The sequence below is a fragment of the Anopheles cruzii genome, chromosome 2 (assembly GCF_943734635.1).
Source record: "Anopheles cruzii chromosome 2, idAnoCruzAS_RS32_06, whole genome shotgun sequence".
NCBI lineage: Eukaryota > Metazoa > Arthropoda > Insecta > Diptera > Culicidae > Anopheles > Anopheles cruzii.
The window spans coordinates 23,226,759-23,254,590 of record NC_069144.1 but is presented as its reverse complement, the minus strand read 5'-3'; the positions used below and the strand labels follow the sequence as shown (position 1 = coordinate 23,254,590).

Below are 27,832 nucleotides of genomic sequence, written 5' to 3'. Positions count from 1 at the left end.
TTTTTCCTATTTTAATGTGTTCGTTTTTACTCTCCAGCTCACAAATGTGTGCATGGAACCGTTTCTAGCTCAGTTGTGTTTGTTTCGTTCCCAGTTCTGGTTTCATGCAACTTTGATCATCATTGTCCTGTTGCTGGTCATCCCATGAAATCTTCCATAGCCAATCGGTACAGACTACCAGATTAGATAAAATGAGATATTTCGTAGCTGAAATGTTTGCGTTCTTCTGATACAAATGCAAATTTCAAATTTTGTTTCTTATTTGATTGTAGTCACTATTCTCGTTTTGATACCCACGACTAGTTTGTCAAAACAAACTCTCGCAAACTGCAGCTTCATACAGACTCTGTGTTTCTGCCCTACCACCAAAGGACTCTGCTGGCTGTGGCCTCTGTCGATTAATATGTTGGATGTTGCCAGGTCGTAATTGTTAATTGAAAACATGTTCGTTGAGCGGAAGTTACACCTATGTTCGTAACTTCTCGCAGGAAAACATGTCGTCTGGCCACTACTATTAGACCGGAAGAGATAACACGAAGCTATTTCTTACCGAAAAAACGTAAAAATTGGGAAACTATGAAAGGTGAGATGCTCATCTCGTGAAGGGAAGTGAAGGGAATGATGATAGCGGAAGAGTGAAACTTTTTATTCTTTTCAAAATCGTACTCTACCTAACATCTGTACAGATAGATGTCAAAACCAATGGGAGAAAGCACTAGTATCAATAATAAAAAAGCAATCAGTTCATCATCTTTTCACTTTACGCTTTTTATATTTCTTCTACATTTCTGTGATGCAATTATTCATCCTCTAAGAAATAACCACATAAAGTTGCTTCTCTCCCACTAGTTCTGAAAAGATTTTTGATATCTTTTCCGTCGAACAAAAACGATGTTATGCTCTCAAGTTAAAAAAAAGTAAAGTATGCTTTTTTATAAAAAAATCTTTTTTTGTTCTACTTTGCAACATGGTTTGATACATTCAAATCTCACAACCACATTCATCCATAATCAAACTTTTGCCACTCAGAATAAAACAGCCACCATATTAGTTTTCGACACATTCCGTTGTAGTATTTTCTTACAATAATGTTGTGTTCAGTTGCACACTTTCAAGAAAAGTACACTCAGCCTTGTTCTATACATGTACCTAGTGGTTCGTATGGGGTTAGGGGAACAAATCGCAAACACTTTCAGTAGCAGGAATTCAAAATTGGACCATACCGCCCGCTAAGAAAATATTGAGCGAGTGACTGAAATACTTGAAAGCCATTATAGTAAACTCGTATAGATCACCAATGGTAAAAAAAAAAAATGATAGTTATTCTTATATAGTCGCTAGCTAGCTAGCACAAACATAGAAAACTGTATTGCTTTTGTTAGAAGCGTTCAGTTTAGAAAGTTTATGCCTTAACCTTCACCTATTGCTCCGACGAAATTGTTCATTTTTTGGAAACTTAAGCCAACTTTTGGTCCCAGAGATGGCTTCAGGATATGATTCCTTTGTAGTATTTAAAATAAATTTAAATTTACCGACGTATGCAATCTAGAATCGTTTGGAGTTATGGGATATTTATTAACCTTTCTACTAATCCAAAATCTAGCAAACTAACATGAGGCAAAAATAATATAAATGTCTTTTGGTCACTTTTTTACTCGTTTTATAGGTACATTTTTACATAAACTAACAACCAACCAATCAACAGAATCAACCTAAATACTCAAAACCTTTTTAATGGGCATTAAAAATATCATATATTTGACAAAAAAAAAATTGTTTCGACCAAATAGGCATTATTGAACGAACATTTCGGACTGAAAAGCACACTCAGGGATGTAAACACCATCAAAGCGAATGAAGCATCGTATGCTTCCGCGTGGCCCGTCGCTAAATAACGAAGAACTTTCAAACCCCTACAATGCACACATATTCAAACCACATAGGACAACCCGACATTCGCACCCCTTAACTTAATCGAAAACTGGTGCATTTGACACAACGATACGATTGATCGTGGGGAACAGTGCCGTTTGGAAATTTTCGACTAGCCGAAAGCAGAAGCTTCAATGCAGACACATTCAAGCTGAATACCAGTGGAAGCCCTATGCCGTGTACCACTGGCCAACAACACCAGCCTCTAGGCATCTAGCGTATCAAGGAACATTAACAAATATACCAGGAACTTATTTTCATTCCTGTCTGTCTTCGGTACCATGGATGCAGACTCCCTCGAAACATTGTGCGTGGTGCCGGTAATAGACCGTATGAAAACCGAAAAAATGTTTCATTAACACAATTGTAGCTTACCGTTTCAATGTGAGTTAGTTTGGAGAGACTCAAATTATAATCAAAGTTTTCGTATGAAATCATTCATAAATATGCATTGGTTCCATCTTGATAGACAACATCAAAGGAAAGCAATAGTAATGATGTTAAGTTAATAGCGGGGCCTCATTGCGCATTCCGATATTATTTGGCCAGTTGATAATACTAATCGCATTTGCTCAACGATACGAGCGGCATTCGTAACTTGATGGAGATAACACTAATCATAAACATGTATGGAAAAAAGAAAAAAGTTTCACCCTTGGTCTACATACAGAAGAATAAGCCTTAAAAGCTTATTCTTCGCGGATTCTTCTTCGGAGACATGGATTATGACTATTATTTTTGTTGAATTATGTAAGGCTTTACAAACTATGCTATACAGTTACCAGGCAAAGGTTAATTTCGCTTACACTTTTTCCCTACAGTTCCAGTGTTTAAACTTGTTTCGGCGATGATTGGCAAATCTGGTCCGTTCGTTTCTAAATCTGTTCGTGTATTGAAGAACTTCTGACGCCCTTCTTTGTGTCATCTGGTGAAAATCTATATAATCGCATTCCGTTCTAAGCTTCTTTAACAGATAAGATAGAGAAAGTTGAAAACATACAGTTCTTGTCTGTGCTGATTATCTTTAGTTTTGTTTATGTCATGTTTTTGTATACTCAACGTTTAGTATGCTCAACGCACTCTGTATCAGTGCATTTGGTTGAGCCCGTTCTTGTAACGTAATGGAACAATGGTTCATGTTACGGTACGTAATACGGTATAGATAATGTGGTCTACGAAAGGAATCATTCATGCGATATTATATTAATTTGGTAGTTGAATGATTTTTATTATTTGCTGCAGATATTCGATTTTCGTTCTCACCATTACTTCTTAGTTCCATTACTTAATGTTCATTTGTTTTACTATCAACTACTCCAAGAATATTGCAGACGTACCTAAACTGAATATGAAGTAGCTTTGTTGGATAGAACATTTAAGACGTTGGATGCTTCCTCCTCATGCATCTTACAATCTTCTCAGTTAGTAATAATTGTTTGGAAGGTATGGAAAATTTTTCGATTCTCAGACATTGACTTGTTTAAAATGTTTTTTTTTACAAGAATACACATTAGGCTGGTGCTTAGCCATTTAGTATCGATAAAAATTGTACAACTAAAGTGGGCAATCCATCTACATTGGGTGAGGTATCTTTGCCCCACCAAGTTCTGTTGGATTTAATAAAAGCCGGCACTTGTAACAATGATAAGCGTGACATTATTTTCGTACTCATTTACGTGCAGTTACTAGTGCACGTTTAAAATTGAAAAATGTGGTTACGGTAATTGGCATATTTTCATATGAACGATTTCCTCATTTCAAACGTCCGATAAAATTACCATCATTATGATCTCAATTGAACTGAGGATATATTGCGAAATACAGCAACATGAGTGTCCGCTTCTCGAACCACTCGTCCGCTCGAACCAGTAGCTCCTCGTAGGTGGGCCAAACAGATTGTGGTTGCTAATGAATGCGAATGAACGAAATCAATATTTTATAACTACAACCTGCGCTCCATTCGTTCCGAAACTTAATTGCGGAAAAGTAGATGTTTCTGCGCACTTCTTTGAAATACCAGCATCATTATAGGAGAGAAAACTTGAGACTTTTGTGATGCTGAAACTCTTTTTGATCAACAATACTCATCGTCTGCATGCCTATTAAAGGCTGGTGGAGAGTCGTGGAAAAATAATTCTTTTTAGCTGTGATTTCATGGTGCAAAACAATCACTTGCAAATAACATGCATGCGTAGGGTACTTCTCTACAGTTTCTTCCATTTAGTGTAGGTTCAGTTCGATTTCTAATTCCGTTTTACGAATGCAATCGTTTTCCACTGTCTTGTGCGAATTGCTGTTCGATTAACTGTTACACATTATAAAACTATACATATATGCGATTGTAACATATTTAAAAAAAGTTTTTGATCGTTTGAGGGATGTGCTTTGTTTCCTAAAAACATTTCTTCATGTTGTCACTGTCGATATGGTTCAATGATGCACAAATGGGCGGATAAGACCGGAAGGAATAGTTCAAAAAAGACTTTTAACTTAATACCATCCAATATTGGTTCTAGCAATGGATTATGGCAGAAGTAGGAGACCGTTGCAGTTGCTTTTCTATGTGATGGCAATTTGTTTCAAATGTGGATGGTTTATCATTCTATTTTCAATTGACCCTTCCTTCTTACGACTTGAAAAATGTCTACCCATTTAAATCGTCCCCCTTTTCCACTGTGCAGCACTACGATTGTTTGCTGATCACGAACGAACGATGTATATAATTTTGCATTATTTCAAAACTTTTTTACGCACATGAGCTCATAACGGATCATGGTTTTGTGCACGCAAATGGACGCTGAAGGCTGGTATGTTTCTGTATTTATCAATGATTGATTATTGAATCACTCGATCGTAAGAGATTACCGTCTCTCTTTTGTATATGCTAATTGTGTTGATTCATTGAAGGCGTGCGATCCACTGCTGACGGATTAATAGAAAGGAGGGAATGCTTTTGTCTCCAAGAATCAAGCATTCTTGGCACTTGTATATTGTTTTGATCTGTAACACATTTTTACGGATACCGTCCTCTTGTAATTGATATAATACGTTAATTAAAATTTCAAAACAGAAAAATCATCAACACCAGGAAGTAAAAACCGTACTTTCTATACAATCTCAATCATGCACAACCCTTGTTTTGGAAAGTTTGCCGTAAAAACATGGTGCCATTTTGTTATTCGTTTTCTCACATAAAATGCATTTGCATCATCACCGTGCCATTTTGCGTAATTCTTTGAAGTTTTCGATCTACGTTCGCCATCTTGTCGTCGCCTTCAACGATCCACCGTGGTGGGGTAAATGGTTGATAGCAAAACCCGAGCGTTCCCGAGCTTTTTCTATCGAATCGAATTCATATTGGTTCAGTTAATTTTAAGTCAGCTTTTGAGCATCGTGTCCATCAATTTAAGCTGTGATAACGTTTTCATTGCACAAAACACCATTTTGTGATGGGCGACGAAGAGAGTAGTGATGATGACGACGACTCACGGTTGATTCGAAGGATTTTTTAGAACAGCACGAACCAAAGGAAACAGAAACAAAAACCAATCAACATGCCAACTGAAAAAAGAAACTGTTTAGTCAACAAAAGAAACAAAAAGTCTAAATTTGCTACGTATTTGCTTGCGTCAAAACGAGCCCAATGTTTAATTTATATCTATATATTACATACATTCACACATACGCAAACTCACACACTTGAAACGAGTAGAAATGTTTATAAAACAGTATCAACCAAAACACGTGGTAATTAAATGAAAAAAATATACTCATTTCGGTAATGGACTAACAAATAATTCATATATGTGTCAGAGCATGTATGTGCTACATGTGTTTGCACAGATACGCTTGCTCTCCCGCCATTTATGCTCTCTATAGCATTGCGTCTGAGCACGTATTGCGTTGTTACTAGTCGGACTAAACAACTATCTGCTGGCGGCACTATTTACTGAACTTCACTGAACACAGGTCAGAATCCACACCACGTTGGAGCTGACAAATTTCGAAACAAAACAGAAACCAAAACTTAAACGTAACGAATATGCGCAATGTGCGGTAACGTGATAAGGACTGTTGTACAATATCTCTCAGATCATTGAATTGATATTAGCGCGCAATTCGCATTTCCTCTTTTCACTTTCGCTCTCTCCTCTAATGTCAGTAGTTAATCGTGTTTCACATGAGCTTTACCTTATTCTTCGCGAATATGCTTCATTGTTACAAGCTGCACCAATGGCACCTCAGCTGAATACCAAGCTATTTGAATTGGCATTTCTTGAGCACAATACAGCAACAAACATTTGCTCCGCAGTTTCCGAGCTCTTCTCTCTTCATTGTAATATTTTTATTGCTCCACGTTTTGTCAGAGGAGCGTACAACTTGGCGCAATTGTTTTTCTTTTCTTTTTTCTCCATTTCAGAGTGGCACTAATATCTCCGTTTCCTTTAAACGTTTTCCGTCTTATGTCCTAGGTATACGCACAATTCCCTATCTTTACTTACATTACATACAAACAAAATAATAAAGACAAATATAAACAAAATGGCGCGCGTGCGGCTAGTTTAATAATGATTTTGTTTTTTTTTTCTTTCTCTCGGAGATGATAAGTTTACTATTGAAATACCACTACTGCTACTGCTACTACGGCCACAACTATTGCTAATCGCTTGCAGTACATCTTCTGTGACAACGTCTTCTTACATCATCATTGTTAGCTACCGCTACTAATGCACATCGTTCCGCCACATTTTTGTCTCAGTGCACCCATTATCACTCGTCCCAATTATCTGAACGGAACGTAGTAATTGAACCAAATTCTGCTAGGAATAAATGTGCACATGCTGGAAAGCGCGGTCTCGAAACGATGGTGATGCACGCAGTCCTTCACTCCACTGTCTGGTTGTCACCCAGTGTATGACACTCTATTTACTAGGATCTTTCGGAGATAGGAATAGATAACCAATTAACTAACAAAGAGAACAAAATAAACTATTTACCTAATACCCTTTTCTTCTTACCCACCAGCTCCTCCTAATCTAATATTTTTATTAGCTCTCGACTTTCTTCGTGGACTTCGTCTTTTCTAGTTTTCTCTGTAATCATTTTGCGTTTGTATCTATCACCTGAATACAGGATTTCTCGAGTGACGTTGAACGTGCGCACTTACGATCTTTTTCCGATCGACAGTTACGATCCTTTCAACACACAGCGACAATAGTGATAAGGAAAGAGAGATGTATTTAAAGGAAGAGAGAGAGTAAGAGAGAGAGAGAGAGAGAGAGAGAGAGAGAGAGAGAGAGAGGGAGGGAGGGAGAGAGAAAGAGAGTACATCGTGCTGCACAATAAAAATAAAAATTAGAAATTCTTATTTCATTTTCAGCTTTGTTGATAGACACAGCTTAAAGTGTAAAAAAGCTTTCTTGAATAAATAGAAAACATTCATTATACAAACATAACAAGGGAAGCTTCGTTTGTTGTCTTCCTTCTACATTCAATTCTGTTTAACTTCCTATGCTTAAAAGCTGTTGACAATTAACCAGAGTAGTAGCAAAGAATCAGATGTAAATTTATTGCAAAACACACCTAGAGAAGACCTTTTTCGCTTGTAATATTTTAATCCATTCAAGTAGAAAAGATGATGTAGGTCCGACTCGGAAGTGCTGCGTAGAATGTAATTTTTAATTGACCTATTGTGTTTATTAAAAAACAAAATAATGAAAAATTGCCAAATCAATGTTTTGGTTTTGTATGCTCAACTTTCCTTCGTTCCATTGCTAAGCACTTGACTGTTTTCCGTTCAGACTCGTTTGCTGTAACGACTTTTAACTGATAAATGCTTCTGCTATGAGTTCACATGTGATTTCTAAGACTGCGAAATGCCAATATCCATTGGTAAGAGGACAATAAAATAGAAACCTTTCTTGGATTGTTCAACGCTGCCATAGCAAACAAATAGCTTCCACCAACACATAACCGCGCAACTGAAGGGGACTTGAAAAGAGTAGTAAGTTCATCATAGCCAACGATTCTAGGTTAAAAGCTGGTCGACTGCACACGAGTGATAGTATTTCTTCACAATAAATAATGTTTTCAACATATGAAATACGAACGCTTCATGAGTTTCAACAATCGTCAGTAATTCTCCTGCGGCCGATATAAACCGCCGTTGGTTATAGAGCTATCATAGTCACGCACAAGCAGTTTGATGTGTGATAGTTTCTTGTGAAGGTAATTAAATCTGTAATGGGTTAAATTAAACAGATTCAACGGATTTGTACGACCTTCTAGTAGCTTGAGCGATTTCAATGCTATCAATTGTACAACTTACCGTTCTTTATCCTGTTGAAATTTGACATTTTTAATACTTCTATCGTACTCCTTGATGATTTTCATTTGAATATCCTGTTTCGTTGAAAGCAAAAAGTGTTAAACTAAATGTGTTGTAGTTTCACACAAATGGTGCACCAACGATGCAAACTCAAACCATACCTTGTATCGCTGCGTATCCTTCGGTTCATGTTGCAGATCTTCCTCGTACTGCGCGAACTTTCTCGAAGCATTTTCCAAAACCCCGTGCAACCGCCTGTATTCCTTGTATTCGTTGTCAAATTCAGTCTTGTACCTACGCCGCTGTTCCACCGAGGTTATCCTAGTGAATTGATTACTGAGTAATCGAAAGATGTGGAAGAAAAACGAACGTTAGATGATTGATTGAATTTGCTTTCTGTTAGAAAAAACATAAAAGATATTAGTCAAGTCTATAAAAGCACACCATTTCCAAAGCACAAAGTTGACAAACTGTTGTTTAACATATTATTTTTTAAACTCTTGTATTGTCTTCCTTATTTTTAAATTATTTTTCCAGCTATTATATTAGCTCCAGCTTACTTATTAAATTTGAACAAATGTTACTTGAAATCACTTTTAAATGATTAGTTTTCTGCAAAAACAAAACATTTAAAAAAAGCTAATTTAGGTACATTTATGAAAAGGTTATAAAATAGAAACAAACTCAAAATTCAAGTTGCACGATTTGTTTAAAAGTAGTTGCTTTGACCAAAACATGTATTTAGATACTAACAGCCGGTTAGTGTTATCCATGTTAGGAATAAATAGTTAGATGGGCGTAGATATAAAGCATATACATATATATTATTATTAGTCTTACACAAAATCATCATCTCCACTGCCGTTTATCTGCTGCGCACCATCCAGAAAGCCCGTTTCGTAAGGATCCCGCTCAGGTTCTGTTTCACACACCGATGATTCTATCCGTTTAGCAACATCGTTCGATACCAGCGAGAAACTCAAACTAACACCATCTTCATTATCCTGGGTATTTGGTGTTAGGTTGGGCCTAGCCGAATGAATCGATTTTAAAAGAAAGAGAAAAAACAAATTTACAGCGTACGCATGAATTTGTTTTCTTGTTGGTTGATTCGAAATGATTGAGAAGCGATTTCTATTCAGTGTTGTAATGGTTAAATAATCGTTAAATAGTGCACAAATATCGATTATGTATGCTGCAAATTCTGTCAAGAAAAAACTAATTTCCCTGGTTCCCTATAGGGAATCTTTGCGTCATTTATGAAATACATGTATAGGGAACTGCCCGCCCGCGTGTAGCTTACACCAAGATTTCCGAGATTTATCTCATTTGTTTCTTATTTTTAACCAAACCCAGAGTTCATTACAGACAAAAGCGACGAAAGCGAGTTGTAGTGGAATAATTGTAAGCAGAATTTCTACAACACTATGTTATGCGCCATAGAGCAAAACAAAATGTGTCGTATTGACCAAACGACAACAACAAAAAAGAATAACCAAAATCAACACCAAGAAGTAAAACGAAGTTATTCGCCAGAGCCACCCGCCGCCGCCTAGGCCTATCCTATCCACAATGTTTGTTCCGACCAATAGTTACCCGTAGTATGGACGAATGGAATGATGATGATGTTGGTGGTGGTGGTGGTGGTGGTTGTGGTGGAAGTTGTTGTGATCGTTGTTGTCCCTCGACCGTGGATTCATATTGCTAGAGTCTCTGGAATCATTTAGGCCACGTCTACTACTGTACACGCGTGACACGAATTTACGCGCGGTTTGTACAGACGGGCGATCGGTCCGTCAATGCCGCCAGTCAGAAACGGTGGCACAATTGGTGACGATGGGGACAAAGGACAAAGGTGGTAGACAAAGAGAAACAATGTAGTAGAAATATGGGGCAGCAACAGAATTTTGTAATCATTCAGAATCACCAGAAGAACAGAAGAGAAAAGAGAAATAATAGCTCTGACCACAAGGTGTATGATTCCTTATTCAAATTTACATCATCTATCCCATCATCCTGCTTTTTGCTCGTCATCTGCACAGCAGCAGCAGCAGCAATCCTGCAAACACTGTTGTTTAGTAACAAAAAGCAGCTTACACTGTACACAAAAATATTCCCTCTTTCTTCTAAAACACAAGTAATCGCTCGAATGTTTGTATCGAAAACGGTGTAAACCCTCACAATCCTTCCCATCGCTAACATTTTTCATAGGTTTACTGTCCAACGACCCCCTTACCTCATATGGTCCGGATGGGTATCCTTTTTGTAGTGACTAATTCGCTGCTTTTTGGCAGTCGGTGTAGATCCGACTTCATCGTTGCCCGCCATCACAGGCCTTTTGCTTCCCGACTGCGGACTGTTGCCGTTGTGCGTACTAGATGGGCTCTGGCCCGAAGTGGAAGATCCTCCATCGGAACTGAGCGGAGGCGTTAAGTTCTGGGGCCTTCTCCTATGTAACAGGAAAACGAAGGGAACCGACGTGAGTGTTCAACGTTCACGGTTTTTCATCGCGACAAAAGACGCTACCGCTTAATCGCTTGGCGATCCTGCTCCGAGTAGAATGGCCAGTCGTCTTGAACCTCGTTCCATACATTCCGATGCAGTATCAGTATACCGTCCCGCGCGCTGGAGATGTTTTTCAATATTTGCTGCGTACATTTCATCTCCTCTTTACGTACACCGTCTGTCCGAAATTAATAGAAGAATTCCATTAAAATTAATCCATCTCACGGGGTGTCTCACTTACCTTGTTGTAGCTTAACTATTAGCTCCGCCCGTTTGTACGGTTTCAAAGCAAGCATATGTATCAATCGCTCCCTAAATTTGTTGATCAGCAACGAAATGAAAAAGAAAAATACATGAGTTTTGCCTCCGGCAGAAAGTTGTGTAATAGAATCTAAGATACTAGGATGCAAGGTATGCTACTTACTTAATATTGCATTTCGTGTACTCCGAGTTGCCAGTCTTTCGCCCGTTCGTCACCCTATTCTGGGCGCTACCATTATCCAGTTGCTTCTGATGTGCCGCCGGCTGTTGTTGCGGTTGATGAGGAGGGTCTTGGACCGTGTGCTGGTACCCGGGCTTCGCTTGCACCTGAGGTTGCTGAGTTTGAGGCTGCTGCTGCAAGACCTGCGACTGGTGCAGGCCATTGGTTTTAACTAGTTTTGGTGATGTTGCTAGGTTATTATAACTATTTAGATTATTATTAGACGTTAGCTGGTTCGCCACTACAGAGGATGCCTTATTCACAGAACTGTTGTTATATATAGAATCACGTTTGCTTATGACTGCATTATTACTAGGAATGTTGCGGATGGTTGGATTTTTTAACTTCACTTTGCGCCCGATATCTGTTTGATTAGGCTTGATTTCTCTCGTGCTGTAACGAAACGAAAAAACGAATGCATTACTATTTCAAATCATTTGTGTTGATTATACTTATGAATTTAGATTTAATGCAACATATTTCTCTGCAACAAATGGAACCAATAGGCAGGCAGGGGCTAAGCAAATCGCAGCAAGGTAACCTCAAGCCATCAGCAATGCGTGTATCGGTCGTTGATGAAGTATTCCTCTCTGAACCTATCGCGTAGCATTGACCCACTTAGCGAATGTAGGTACGCCGTGTGTGTGTGGCTGTGTGATTTTTTTCTTCTGCCATTGCTACTTTCCCATTGCCAAATCTTGCCCATTCGTACTCGAAGGTTAACTACTGCATCACAGTTTGCAAATGGCATCAGAATAAACGGTGATTCTGTTGTGGCCTCAAAAGTCTAATGAAACCCTCAAGAGCATTCTACTATTTTGCATCATGATGGCAAAGTTACACTTCCTTCCGCTTCGGGGAAGGGTGCTCCGGTTGACCTTGATAGAAACGAAAAGAACCCACATCTAAAGGGAGCGAAGGAGCCAACGATGGTGGTAGTGACCTTCTGATCCTTTTTTAAATGCCAAACTTCTTATTAACCTTCTTGCATAGAATGATTGCGAATAAAACTGCTCGAGTTGGCGCGCCGGACTGAGAAGTGCCAAAAGAGAAGCTTCATGCCGTTCCGATAGTGATGTCCTGAACGTTCGAAATGTGTTTTAAACATAAGAATTATCAGAGATTCATATTAAGCATCAGAATTCGTTTCATTCGATTGCAGTGTTGATTTCAAAATAAGCCAATTTGTATTATGTCCCAGAATTGTAGAAATTCAAATTTAATTTTTATTGACTTTCAAGGTATGTATTTTTTACTCTTTACTTACTTTCAACGATACAATAGGACTATTACTCTATTAGCAGTGAATAAACCGGTGCTAGCACTGTGCTTGTTTTGACCTGAATTAACTATATCGGTAGCCCCACTTCAAACGCTCCTAAGAGGTTTGCAAATAAATAGATAGATACTGGCCGAAAGCTGTAAAGATTAAAAGATTTGTTTTGTAGCCAAGCCAGATGTTTGCTCGGCATAGATAAAAATTTCAGTGAAAACATACGATTAGCTGGTAAAAACCGGTACGATTATGATCAGTTCGTTACACGCAGCACCACGTTCGGTACGAATTTCAAAGCTTCGTGATGAAGCTGTTGCTTCGCACTACAACATTTCCGGTTCAACGGGGTGATGGGAAGTGCAAGAGAGCCTCACTACCTAGTTTAGGTTCACTACTTTTCAAAGCTTCCACATGGCGCCGTTCCAGTTCCAGCCGCGCAAAGACATTGGAAAATCCCCATTTTCTCTTTCGTTCTTCGATTGCTTATATTTCGATGGAGTCCCCCATAGCGCGCCTGTGGCCACGTTTTGAGACGCAAGTGTAGGTGAAGCAACGTCAAACACGCTGCTACACGGCAGTAGTAATAAGCAACAAGATGGTGAAAGGCCCTCCTCAATTGTCGTTTCCCATTTCTGTAGTGCTTCGTCGTGTTTGCGCAATGGCCCCCCTTTTTCCGATGAAACCCCGCAGTATAAAACTATTGCGTCTCGTGCACACACATATACAAAATTGGTTTGGATCATGATGAAGCCAAAATCGAACGAAAATTTCCACCACCGCACACACCATCGCAGTGCAGCAACGTAAGCGCGATCGCTGCAGACGACGAAAATAGCGAAAGTAGTAAAGACACACAGCATCGTCGCGATCACGTCACATCACAGTTGCGCAATGTAACGAGCGCACTGTGTGTGTGTGTGGAGAGAGAGAGCTTTATTTTGTCAACGTAGTGTATTTTCACTCCGATCCGATCCGGGGACCCATGATTAAAGTGTACTTTTAATGCAAATGTAACGCACCGTACGGATCCGGTCCACAAAATATTGGGATGATTTCTTAAACATTCCGAGCATAATGTCTGATTGTTCCATATTATAAAATGATAACGGTGCAAAAGCTTAGTGAATAACCCGTTTTCAGCACGAAAGTGACCACGGAGCTTTTTCCATAACGAAAGAAGACGAAAAACTTACCACTTGTTCTTTTGATTTTCTTCTGCAGCCGCTAAACGATGCCTCGTCGTTTCGTACACATCGTCGTTAGCGTGTATCCGCATTTTGTGTGGAATATGGCCCATGTTCTGCAGCTGGCCCTGAGCCTGCTGAATGCATTCGATCGAACCCGTGTCGAAGTCGGTGATAGAGAAGTTAAACTTCTGCACATTGTTACCACCGGAAGGAAACGATAGGCACCCTTGCCCATTCTGGAGGAATTGTATCGATGGGTTACCGGACGAACTGCCAAGCTTAGCCTGCAAAAGGAAAGAAGGATACGTCATTTTAAAGTTTGAAGATTAATACGTCGTTTTGGGAAGATTTGTGTGCTTCATTTATCCACTTTGTTTGCGGCAAGGCAATTTGTAAAATCTGTTCAGTTTGCATGATCATGATTCGCATACGATCGTTTGTCAGCAAAGCTCGATGATCTATGTTGCTGCTGCTGGTTTGCTACTCAATGCATCATGCAACGAAAAGTGTTACTCAATCATAACATACTTAATTATACAACACTAGCTGCAGTCCTAACAACGATCATTTAGAAATGTTTGATGAAGCAAAACACGATTCCTTCCGCGAACGCAGGATACGTCTTCCTGCATCTGTTTCTTCGTTACTCATAAGTTCAACGGATGAATTTGTAGATATTAATTTAAACGTTATTGATTGGATTTCGAAACAATATGCACCTCAACTTGTGAAATTGTGCTGTTTTAGTAGTACGGACACCATCATTTGTATCCGTACCAACTTCCTATTGAATTATTATTGAAAACTTAACATTATTTCACCAGTATGATGTTTTTATTGTACGCCACTCATTGACAACGCGTTGGACTGCACCAGATGTATCCTTACTGCAGCCGGGTTTTCCATTGTCTAGCATATTACATAACTTTTAATTTCATCGTTGTACAACCACCAATTCGATATGTTTATATTTTTCGATGCTGGCAGTAATTCAGCTGATGCGTAAAGTAATCTGTATTGCTGGCAGAACGACAACCGCAAAACGAAGTGCGACGGGGATTGTGTCTCAAAGCAAAGCGCTGTTCGGGCGCTGGTGTGTGTTGGTGGTACACAACAGTGCGCAAAAGATCTCTACCACCATCGTAAAAACAACGAAAAAACAACGTAAAACACGCGCCGGTGAAACGAAGTTAATCAAAACGAAGAGTGTCATTGAATGCTGGTTTGAAGGTTAGTGCGCGTGCGCAGCAGCAGCGCACGCGGTTGTATTTGTTTGCAATTTTACTTTATTTATTTTTTTATAACCGCAACCTTGGGGTACGTGCGGGGTACACAACGGGATCGTTACAATGGTTGGGTTGGCGGCGACCGCGCTTTACCGCGACGTCGTTCCTCATTTGGTTTGTACAGAGAGAGAGCCTTACGAATGTAAGGGAGAATGGCTGATTTTTCGAATTTCCAATTTTATTTAACAAATGGATTCCGTTTAGCAGTCGGAAACTGAAGGTCGAAAGAAAAGCTCAAGACGCGATGGAAGGGCAGCTCCTGGGCAACGCCTTGATTTTTTTTCTTATTTGTGCTCAAAATAAATTTGTTTACTCCTTCAGCGTATAAATTTTTTATCGGAAAAAATGAGTAGACTCCTACATTTTGTATACTTAAACATAAATTTTTTTAAATTATTATTCAAAACGGGCAGAGGCCAACTTTAAGTTTTGCACTCAATTTTATGCATTGTCTGGGTTCGAACTGACGCCTTTTGCAAGAAACCCGATTAATCGGTGCACCGCAGACGGATGATCGCCGCAGACGGATGACGGACAAGTCACCAGACATACACTTTGTTTTGCTATAAATGCATCCATACGTTTTGTATCTCATATAGGTCAAGTTATACTCTATGCTGCATGCTGCAAAGGTAGATGTCTATGCCTTGTTGATTGGGCATTTATGGTTTTTCCCATAATTATCGCTTCTGAAAATGTTCCTTCAAACCTTCGAAAATGCCCTTCAAATGCCAATGCCCCACCTTCAAAATGTTTATGCAGTTTTGTTTCCCGCGGTGTGAAAACGTTTTACTAGCTTTTATTTTGACAAATTACATAAGTATTAGTAAACGAAACGCATTAGAGAGAAATCAGAGTGAGAAGAGGCAACGTTTCGCGCAGGCAACCCGAAGTTTATCTTATCACCCCCTAACCGCAAAACGTCAAGTATCACCGGAAACAGCAAATATTATCGTGGATGTTTTCTTCTCTCGCGATCTGGTTTCGTTACCAAAAAAAAACCAGCAATAATACTAAAGGGATTGTTTTAAATCCTTTTGCCGTAGATAATACTAATAATAAACTTGACATTTTTCGTTAAACAATAAAAAAAGAAATTGTCACATAAAAAGCATGGTATGAGACAATGATGAATGACGTATTCATACTAAATTGAAAACTTCCTAAACATGTTGACAGATATGTTTTTACAGAAGCCATTGAATTATATTTCTTTTATAGAAATTAATTCAATAATGATCATAACACCAACTTTACGCTTAACGCCATTCCCCGTAAAACTGCCGGCTAAGACTGTTGGACCTCTGCAAAGTATAATTTTGATTATTGGCGAGTTACCTAATTCCTGCTGTACCTACATCGTCTATCGTACCAACTTTCGCAAACACCGAAGAAGGATACACTACTGCACAAAGTGACCCACAAACTCGTTTAGTTGTAATGGAGAACAGGTTGCTTGTAGTTGTTTTTAGCACGGGGACACGACGTTCAAAGGCAGAGCTTTTGGATAGGTTTCCATTTCGTTTAGCAACGGCGCCTAGGTCTATTAGACACAAGCAATCGCAACTTACGAATATTCATAACGATCTTAATCGGATTAGTCACCACACCTCACAATAGCAAAACCGGTGCCGGGGCCGGATGCTTGTCCAGCCGGATGTAGTTCGACACGCATATTGCTTGAGTTCGGTCCGTGAGATACACGAGCAGTTGTTGTGTGTGCGATACTATGTCAATACACCAACAAACGACATATCCCGTATTCACAGCAACCCCTTATCCATGCAAATTGCGAAATATATCCACGTAAAACATTCGTGTTTACCTACATTGGGGACTTGACTGGTTCAATTTCAACCATTTCGTGGATTGCGAAAGACGTTAGTTCGAACCATGTGAAAACTTGGGTGCACAATTTTAAGTTGGTACTAGGGGTTAGTAAGGAAAATCCCCCCACTATAATAACAAATTCGATTCAACATGTACACAAATTCAACATTCTGCCTGAAGTTAGAAGATGCATTAAGTGTGGCCGTTTCCGTAATGCGTGGGATACCATTTTTTATTGTTGCAATAGAAACAAAAACCAACTACCACCAAATTCAAACACAAGAGCATATTAAACATGCAATTCGTTAATCGAGTAATTACTTTTTTGTACATCGTACACCTATTGTTTGATTATTGTTTCGACTGTTCCATAAGTGACAGTTTATGTCTTTCTTAATAAAGTTTTATTTTCTGATTTTGGCTTTATTCAACGTCTATAATGTACATGTAGAGGCACTAATGTACCTGTATTTGTACAGTATCGGTGTGCAGCATCTCTTAGATTGTACAGTATTAATGTAGCGTTAGATACATATACATGTCCAATATGTCCTTTGCATAAAAAAAATCACCGACATCCGACCTCCTTGCGTACAGATCTATACAGATCTTTTCTAAAGATACCACTTGCTTTTGCTACGTTACTACGATTTCTGCCACGTAAAGATTGCGGGCACAGCTCAGCACACCTGCATGTACATTTGCATGTTTTTATTTTACAAGAAATGAACATCTGGTCTCAACGGTCTTACCCAAAAACGAAGTGATGCTTCGGTTTCGTATACGCTGCACGTATACCACCTTAAACGCCCTCTTGCGTTTCCGCTTTCCAGTTACAAAAAATAAAAGGCACTCTCTCTTTGCACTAGCTGCACTTTTTCGAAGCATATTTTGCTACCTGATTTTGCATCCCTTCATCTTCTTTCAATAGACGAGACTTTTTTTGCTATTAGAACGTACAGAGCCGTACCAATCAAACCCTATGCATTCAAGGAGAGGCTTTCAAGTCAGGATAAGAACAGACGGTCGAAATACGAATATGGTATACATTCGTAGGCAGCACGAATGGAACCGTTCGCAAAATTCAGTTGATTCACAAAACACAATCACTTTCTTTTGGTGCGCCACAAGAAAACGACCTTTTTGAGCATTCCAGAGCTGAAAGCAGTAGTGCGCTTGTTTTCACTTGCTTATCTATAAGCCATTAGCGTATAGGTGTAAATAAAATTGAATGTCGTGTCGCACTATTTCACGTTAGCACCGGCAGACTGATACAATGTCAATTGGAAAACGGTGTTGAAGATAAAAGAAAGTGCGAACAGTTCTATGATTAATCATGGTTCTGAATAAAGAACTGGAGCATGTCACTTTTACGATCAGTAAGAAAAATAAAGACGTACCTTATTTGCCTTTTCTTTGAGGCAAATTTTTTATGCATGAGTGTTCACCTACCTCAATTGATATTGAAAACAAAAATTGAACAATACTTTGAAAAAGACTACTACTTTCAAAAGTCATCCTGATTGTATGTCAGATTAAAACACAATGGTGGCAACTATATCAACAATAATATCCCACAGCAGTATTAACGGTATCTCAGTTACAAGAATGTTACGAGATTATCCTCAAGCGTTAAAACGTCCGTAGTTTATCATTCTTTAAAAAAATAATGACATGAGATCGTCATCTACAATCAACTAACTTAATAAGTTTATGTCACTTATGCTACAAGATCTGACTGAAAACTTCGGCAGCTTTTCGGCAGCTTTTCAACAGCAAAACAAGACTGAAAGATGCCGAACCTTGGCAACCAACCTCGTTGAAAGCCAATTACCAATGAAAATAGCACATCGACAACTTCACTACACGCGCTGCAATTTTGCGGATCATATATTGTTTTTTGTATAGAGTTGCTACTGACAACCTTCGCCATGATGTGGTGTTCGTGATAGCCAATGGACTTACACGAGGTTTGGTGGCCAAGGCTAGGCATCGCTCAGTCTTGTACAAGGAAAGGTTCGGAAGTTTCACACTCTTTACAATTTTCTCTTTTTCTTTCTAGATTCCCGTGGATTTTCTCTTGACTGACACATAAAGAACGTAAACAGTTCATGTTCGTTCGTTCGAAACGGCCGATGTCCGGTTTCGATGTGTTGATAAATTGATATGACTATGGCAATAATTTTTCGGCAGATCGATCGATCGATCGAAAGCAATCGATGTAGGTTGAGTCAGCATATAAGTCATTCAAACTCGTTCACACCTCATTCAAGTTGGCCGACCCTGGTAAGGTTATATATTTTTATTTCTTTATTTTATTGCAGAAAGAGGATCATCCATTAAATTTCCTTCGTGTCTAATACTGCATGGATTTGTGCAGAGTGAATCTTAAGTGAGTATAGGTAGACGAAAATACCTTTTTTGGAGGTTTTACGCGATCGCTGTTTACATGACATAACCAGCAGGGCAAATGAAGCATAACGCAAACACACCGGTGAAGCAAATGAATACCCCCACAGCCCTTGGCTGCACCCGTCAGCATAACCCATTGTGTTCGCTGTTCAACTATCATTTTCAACTTCCACGCCTTCCGCCTTCCATCGATAGTCCACCAGGGCTGTGTAGACAGACTGGAGAACTGCGGCGTTGCAAATTGCTGCACGGGTTAGCCTTCTTTATTTAACTTATCACCCAAAAACCCCTTCGATCGAAACCGAACCGAAGGTAAACTCTTTGCGCCTCTGGGAGTCCTACAGACTAGGCCGTGGAAATGTGTTATGTTTCGCGCGGATGGCGTGGATGTGGCTTTTATGTTACGCAAACGCATCCACCTACCAACAACTAGCCAGCGAAAGCTAAGAGACCTCTGGCCACCAATAGTGGTCAGCGCGGTACAGTTACGTTTGACTAGCATGCTGCCAAGCCCGGTTTGCCAGTTGCGGAGGAGGAGGCACAGGTTTGGTTAAAGTCGGTTGATTGAGATTACGCTCCCTATCTAATGCTACCGCCGTTAAGGTGAGACAATAAACTTGGACAAGTCCTTTCACGGTGTTTTATAGTTTAATCCCTTTCACACGATAGTACGCCCAACCGCAGAATACAGAGCATTACGGTTGGTTCTCCTTCTTTAGCGGCAACATATTTTCAATCAAAATTAATGCACATAGCGAGAGCGCGGAATTAAAATTCCAAAAGAGAGTTCAACGTTTGTTTCGAAATATGCTTCGATAAATGTTAAAATTGAGTGGTTCGTTCGTATAGATACTTCATCCACGGAACACCGTTTAATCAACCCATCAGTACATTAAATACAATCACACACTAATGGTGAAATTGAAAAAAAATATTAATAAGATGTTCAGTTAAAAAAAATCAAATCTGATATATGAATACACCTGCGTGATTGACAAAATTGTTATACGTAACTATTGGGGAAGATTTACTTTAGTATGCTTTGTAATCGTAGTTCATTTTAAATATTCTATGTCACGAACTAACTCGTTCGTTTACAAGAGCTGAGTAAACTAACGGTTTTATTGAATTTCTGTGTTGAATGAAATGTATGGATGAACGAAATATTTTATTAGATTTGATTGATTGTCTATCATTAGGAAAATACAGCGCAGATGATATTCAATTCAACTATGTTTCCAAAATAATCTTCTCTCGACAACAAGTAAAATTGCGTGAGATTGGTTTGTGAACAAATGCACATCATATAATTCATAATGTTCATCAACAATTTTTTACCTTATCTCAGGTCAAAATCAAAAAATGAATTTCCTTCCTAGATAATTGTATCTTTTAACAGTCGTTTTCGTTTGCATTTGTTTCATATTCAACTCACCATATTACATTTGCTATTCAATACTTCGTAGCTAATCATACCAGCAATTTTTTTAGATTTAGACTAGATAAAGTTTGATAATGAGTTCTTTGGGTGCCGTTTTAAGATTTGACTTCTTCAAACAATTGATTCTTATTACGAAAACTTTTACGTTCGAATATGCAGTTAGTTTGTGCATAATGAGGTATCTCAAACTCTCAAACACTATACGAAACAACAAGAATGGCCCATTTCGAATACAAAAAAATTTATTCCTGAGCAAAAATTTAAATCAATTATATCATAAGGTACAAAACATTCTTACTAAACTATTCCTGCTTGTATGGAAAAATCTGTAAATCGAGAGGTTCTTCAAAAAAATCACTCCCCTTACAATTCCTGCCAAACACTCCTGACCGAGATTGAGATCCTTAGGTTTCTCTATTCTCGAAGGTCCGCTGGAGTGTTTCTAGCGGTTAATGAACTTTATGCAGTGAAACGAGAACCAGGAGCAAACATGTTGACTGACTGGGGGAACCAGGGATGTAAGATAAATGCAGGTACGGAGCACACCACCAATTGAGCATCTCGCGAACGAGACATATGGTGGAATCCGTTTAAAATTCCCCCGAGGGGAACTAGTCAAGAAAACTTAGACGTCTGTGCCGTGTTGCATTGGAAGAGGGGTGAACTGTAGCATTTTGTTTAGGTCGTTTGACAAATACTGTGTATCTTGTAAAGAGAACAATGGAGATAAATCCTTTTTGATCAAGCTTTTATACGACATTCAGTATTAGCCAGTTTCAATATGCACGATTTTTTTTAAATATGTGATTATTATGAATCTATTGTTAGAACGGACAGAGCCCAAGTTTAAATGTTGCACCCAAGCTGATGCACTGCCAGGGTTCGAACCGACATTTTTCGCATAGAAACCATTTATCGGGGCGCAGCACAGACGGATGATCTACGGTCAAATCACCAAAAATACCTCGATTAAACTTTAGATTTTAATGAATTAAGTACCTCGTGTGATCAAATGTTTTTAAATGTCATTCTATTTCACACTATTAGCTAAGATACGTACTCCACCAGCACCAGACACTATTTTGCAAACAGAGATCTCGCTGATAAACCAAGGTGATAACCAAGATCTGCCCCAAAAGCGACCTGTGAATTGCGTCTGATCATGCTGATTGATATTTAAATTCAAGAACCGCAAAACAACTGCCGTAAGACATGAAAAATGCCGAAAGGCAATCGTCGATTGTAACGATTTTGCATGGCTGGAACTATTAAGTAAAAAAAAATCAGCCTGCCTTAACCGCGCGCGCTTGTGCACGTTAGTTACGTGTTACGTAACCATTGCGCCCGTCTAAAAATGCATACCATCGCCCCCCACCCCCCAAGGGCATCACTGCCATACTGCCGCACCCAAGGAAACCCGGAACCCGCCGCCAGGCACACTGCTGCTGCTTGTACCACGGCAACGCAGGGCGTCAGTCGATGGCGCTCAGGTTACCTTGGCTCTGATACTTTCATTTTCCTCACGATCCGTCAAGTCCGTGGAGAACTGTTGGTGAATGTCAAAACTACACCACTGCCGATTGCCATAATCACAGATCGTCGCTGCTGCATAACCCTTAGCTGAGACACTGACATTTTCTTTTTTTTTTCCCTCCCGGCCACTAACAGCTTTTGTGCTGCCAAGCACTGGATACGATCATTTTGATCTAGGCTTTCCATATTGTTTAGTTCGCACAGAGACGAACCATGTCCTCCAACCGAGACGTTTTGCATTCCTTCAAGTATTCAGCAACATTTTAAGGAACTGTTAGCCAATATAGGGAAACAAGTTGCCGTTTCGTGAGCAAGGCAAATGAAAAACAACTTTCATCAAAGGGTTTACACCCGGAGAGAACCGGAGCCAAACCCCACCGATCACTGACTGACTTTGCTAGAGTTGTCACCTAGTTATGCCTGAACGTGTTGCGGTACAGGAGAAGGAGTGGGAGAAAAAATGCTGCCAATCCAAAGAGAATCGGTCCGGTTAGCAACAGACCACAACGACGCCGACGACGACGATGGAGCATATTTGAAAATGTCAAAGTGCCAAACCACGGCCGACCGACAAGCACGGCATTTGCAGGAGCAGCAGCCCCCAATCTCTTGCTATAGGATACCTGATGCACTTTACATGTTGCTGTTTCTCTTTTTGTTGATATTGTGCCGAACAGTTGAGGTGGCATGTGAAACATTTTGTACCGACCAAAAGCGACCGAAATTGCCATAGAGATAAAGATTGCCTGTAGCAAAACTGTATTTCGATCAAAAGTGGGGGGCAATTGAAACATCGTTTAAAAGAACCCGTAGCTTACAAAGGCCACCTTACCTGAGTACGTTGGAATTCCTCGATGGCACGCAGCGCCGAATCGGTTAGTTTGACAAAAATAAGCTCCTTATTCTCATCGTTTAAGCTGCCCTGCTGTGACAATCCGTAGCTTCCAGCAGACAAAGCAGCCATCTTGAGTTGCTGTAATTGCTATTGTTTTTGTTGCTGGCTGCCTGCTGCTGTCGCTGCGACTGCACCGTTTCCGCGGCGGGCGGACTGATAACGGGATGGCGCGGACGGTTGTTGTGCGGTGCTGCCACAGGTGACTTGGGCGTCTGCGTGTGTGCGTGGAAATGGAAAGTCGCGCCGGCCGACGAGAAGCCCTTGCTTGCAAGGCTCAAGTGTTGCAGTTTAAAGTACCGAACCGAACCATCAACAACCTTCTCCGGCGGGACGGGGGAGCGGCGGCGGTTGAGGCGACAGGTTTTTAGCTTCGGTGGCCAAAAGTTGCGAAGGCGAAGGCGAGTTACGGCACACGACGACGACCAGCAGCGGCCACCAGCAGCACCGTCGTGCAGCACCAACAAACCCGCACGCCACAATAGCATTCACGAACCTCTCACACAAACACACACGGCATAGTACACACTACTGTAGAGCACGCTCTGAACGCTGTTGCTATACACTGCTTGCTATGCTTCGCAGTAGTTGGCTGTTGCTGAAGGCGCGAGATGACGGTAAAGACGTCAGGTTAACTGTGGTACGTGACACCGAACCGTACACCGCACCGAAGGTACACTACTAAAAGGGCAACTAGAGTGAGAGAGAAAAAGAGAGAGAGAGGGAGAGATAAAGAGAAGAAAATAGATAGAGACACATTGTGCGTGCACAGGTTTCGCTGTGTTGTGCCGTTGTGTTGTAATTGTTGATAGAGTTGACTTCTTTCACTTTCTTTTTCTTTTAAACGACGTTCACTCGGAGAGGCCACAGCCACAGTGTGCGGTCCTTCTCTAGGGGACTGATGCCGTGTGTACGGGGGGAAAGATCACTTCTCCTGCCCCTGCTTCTGTGCTCTGTGTTTCGTCGCTTTGCTTGTGTGCTTGTTGTTAAAAATCAGCGATCCTCAGACTCTCTCACAGGAAAACTCTCTCTCTCTCTCGCTCTCTCGCTCTCTTGCTAAACAGCTCTGGCTGCCACCACTGCCACTGCATCACTTGTCTTGATTTTTGCCACGTTAAATTTTCGATGCAATACTTTTTCTTCCTTCCATCTCTCGGTTTTACTCTTCGATAATCGCACAACATTCCTTTTCGCTCGCTCTCTACCATCCGACCACCATTGAAGGAACGCACTATTCGCCACTGTTTTGTAGTGTACACGTGCCTACGCACACTACACACGCACAGCACACACGCGCAACAGCGCGTGCGCTCCAAACACACCAGAGGCCTCCACACACCGCGGTGTTCGTACGACACTCTCAACACACACGACTTTTCTATGCTCGCTTATCGCGCTCATTGCTCTCCCCCAAAGCACACACACACACCGCGCAAATATCGTAAAACAGACCTCCGGAGCACTTAATTTTATTATTTTTCCTTCGACGACGACAAATTGCACACCGTTCTATGTTGCACCTGTATCAACGGCACTCTTTGTGCAACTGGAAGCCCTTGCGCTCTAAAATGCACGTTTTGCACCGAAAATAGTAGCACACTCCTACTGTACAGTAGGCACAGACGACAGCTTTATATTATAACCACCGGAGCACCAACCAGGAACGACTTGAGTTGACTCTTTACTTCAACGAAGAAGAGTGTTTTACGGTTGTGACTGATTCGAAAACAAACAAAATTCTCAGCTTCTGCCCTGGTGCGCGCTGGCAGACGTGTTTCTTATTTTAGAACAATGAAATGAAATCAAGTCCTTGTTGACTCGCACGCTATTGCCCACCTTACAACGGCTCTCTTTTTCCCACTCACAACATCCCCCTCACCTGTGGCCTCTCTCTCTCACTCGCTCTTTAGTTGCTCTCTGACGTTTCTGTTTTGATAGGATTTGCATACGATTTGAACCGCACGCAGCTACTAGGATGATGAGCAAACTACGTCGTTGCCGTTTTCATCATACGTAGCACCTACATCCCCACCTAGGCATTGGTTGATTCCCTACGACTATTGCAACCGATTAACCGACTGATCGAACACAATGTTTCCCGCACAATGGAGCGGGGGCTCAGCACTGATCCCTGGCTATTTCTTCATTACTACAATCTTAACATTCCACGAAAAAGGTGCTTCTTTTCACCAAACTGGTCACCAAGCAGCTTCACCAAGAGCACTGCGCCCGTCTTGCGATCGTGTAGTTGAACGAACGGACGGGTGTGCGTGAAAGTGTGTCACACGTTTGAATCGAAACCACACTCAGCGCTCGCCCGACTAGTGTGTGCCCAAAAATGTAAATGTGTACAACAAATAGACGCTGTCGTGGGGTTCATGTGCAAAAGGATACAGGATTGTAAGCCCGTTAAACATTGCGCTCCTTCTCCTGCAGAAAGGGGATTGTGAAAACGGGTGGGATCAATCTGTAATGTCATCCTGTGCTGCATGGTTCGAAAATCCTGCACAATCCTGTACCTAACAGTCGAAATCGATCTCGCGTCTCGAAAAAATTCTCTTCCGTGGCTCGTCGTTGCGGAATTCGCTTGTCTAAAACAATTTAAATAGCACACCAGTAGCTGTGAAGTGTAGTACGGCTCATGGAATGTGCTGCAAGGGTCTCTTCTACATCATGTCACGTCAATCCAGGTTACTGCCAGTGTTACGCTAAATGAGAGCTGCTGGTGTAATTTGGTTAGATATTCTTGTTTACATAAACAACTGTTTTGCAACTAAGTTTTTTGGAAGACATTTTCACAGTAATCACCAAAAAAATGATTATTCACAGCTAACTATGCAGCGTCCACGGAGCATGTATTAAATCTTCCTTAATAAGATTTAACCCTGCAGACTAACTCGAAACATAATTCGAACAGCACCACTGAACGAGTTTTTGTGTCTTTGCAGACCACAGCAGAGCCCGAGAGCACACGTGACTGAAGCTGTGCACCTTTAGTAGACACATTTTTCAGAAAGGGTTGACGCAATATCAATATCATTTGCCAATATGCCAGCAGGCGTAAACTGTAGTATGGCAGGCACTCCACAACGAATGGGGGATAGTAGCGCAATGAGGACAGTAACGAAACGGAATGAGAGCACATTTGAGCCGTTAATTTTTGCCACTTGGGTTGTGCAATTATCATTCGTCCCTTCATCTCGTAATTGATTGGTGCGCCACAGACTACACCTATGTGACCTGCATATATTTGCTTGCTCTCTGTGATTAATCTTAAAAGCAGAAAATATTTCTGTAGTCCTCCAGCCTTGAGCCCGAAAAGTAAGTGGCACACACAACAGCGCGGTGCGGCGTATGATTAGAGAGACGCACTGCCCCTGCACGCTTACATCGACGCACACGGTAGAGCCCAAATACCCACACATTCGCACCGTTTTGCCACGACCTGTCGGTTGCTGCTACACAAGTCTCAGCGCAAGAGATGTTTGAAACTCGATGCGGTTAGCGGTTTGCGGGGGTCTTTATGCTTGCAAGCGCGTGATTCCGGAAGTCCGGATATAATCATCCACTATTTTGACATTTGAACTTCTCACTCATGTACTGTTTGACCAAAATATACATCAGCGAACCACGCAAGAGGTCATATATTGCAGCCACCTATGAGTGTGGTCACCATTGCCTACACATACGCGCACGATCGGGGCACGAACATTCGCGCACACACAAGCGTGTTAAAATACGTTGGGAAACGGAAAAGAGAAAAGAAAAAACGGCGAACCACAAAAACGTGCTAGACAAACGGACCGAAACGGGCAACGCAGACAATGACGCAGACTCTGCGAAGACGGCCGAAGGAAATCGGACACGCACGCACACGAGGAGCCGAAGCAGCTGAAGGAACGAAGGAAAAAAAAATAAAAACCCGATCTAGTGTCAGGCCGAAGCCGAAGACGACGACGACGACGACGACGACGAAAACTAGATCGGTTACCTATCGGCACTGTTCGATGGGGATTTTCTCTACTTCGATCGCTAGATTTCGTATGTCCGTTTTTTTTTCGCTCTCTTCCTTGTTTCCAGTGAACTAAAATTTGGTATTGTGCTGCTCTCTTCTTCGGGGTAGGTAAAGAGTCCGTTGGCCAGGTGTCTGCCCTCGCAGCTCGTCCCTCTCTCTCTCTCGCCTGCGGTCGATCAAGGTACATAACTCTGTGCAAGGTTTCTTTGTCACTCTTACACAACAACATCGGTTTTCGTGCCAATACACACCAATCCCGGTGGCCTCCCGCAACACGGCACAGTGAATCATTAGGAACCACCTTAGGATTCCTTTGCTAAAACCCAGCCCCATATTAGGGCCGGCATTAGGCGACGAACTGTGTTTCCTAATTACTGCTTCATTACACAAGGCGAACAGTGATCCATTAACGGCACGTTTGGTAACTCTACAACAAGACCGTCACTTTGTCGAGAATAATACCGATACACCGCGGGATGTGTCACGAATTGGTGTAATTTACCCACCCGATTCTTTTTACGGGTCTTTCACTGTCCGCTGCACTTGGAGTTTTGCGCACACGGCACGGGCAACCCTCCTTCCTGTTAGCACGCAAACAACACACACGTTACAACTCCTGCCCGATAAGCACAGAGCACAGAGCGAGCGAACGTAACACAAAATCCTTCCACTCTCTTGCACCGCACGCCACTCGACACTCACTAACGTCAACGT

The 27,832-nt window shown here is 41.0% G+C and overlaps 1 protein-coding gene across 1 annotated transcript; it reads right to left on the bottom strand.

Annotated features, from left to right (window-relative positions):
* Positions 1–5,549: 5,549 nt before the first annotated feature.
* Positions 5,550–23,175, bottom strand: LOC128268917 (RNA polymerase II elongation factor Ell). The gene is made up of 10 exons (XM_053006220.1): positions 23,044–23,175; positions 13,716–13,993; positions 11,190–11,639; positions 11,007–11,077; positions 10,787–10,943; positions 10,497–10,709; positions 9,101–9,289; positions 8,422–8,596; positions 8,261–8,334; positions 5,550–8,170 (listed from the first exon to the last, which is right to left on the bottom strand). The coding sequence occupies exons 1-10, from the start codon at positions 23,173–23,175 to the stop codon at positions 8,065–8,067; spliced, it is 1,845 nt and encodes a 614-aa protein (XP_052862180.1). The 3' UTR covers positions 5,550–8,064.
* Positions 23,176–27,832: the final 4,657 nt, after the last annotated feature.

Bases quoted from the DNA above. Each gene is read 5' to 3' on its own strand.
- LOC128268917 (XM_053006220.1), bottom strand. From the start codon at position 23,175: ATGGCTGCTTTGTCTGCTGGAAGCTACGGATTGTCACAGCAGGGCAGC. The intron at 13,994-23,043 runs GTAAGGTGGCCT...TTCCTTTTGCAG, and splicing joins AGGAATTCCAACGTACTCAG to GCTAAGCTTGGCAGTTCGTC. The intron at 8,171-8,260 runs GTAAGTTGTACA...AACCCATTACAG, and splicing joins TTTCAACAGGATAAAGAACG to ATTTAATTACCTTCACAAGA.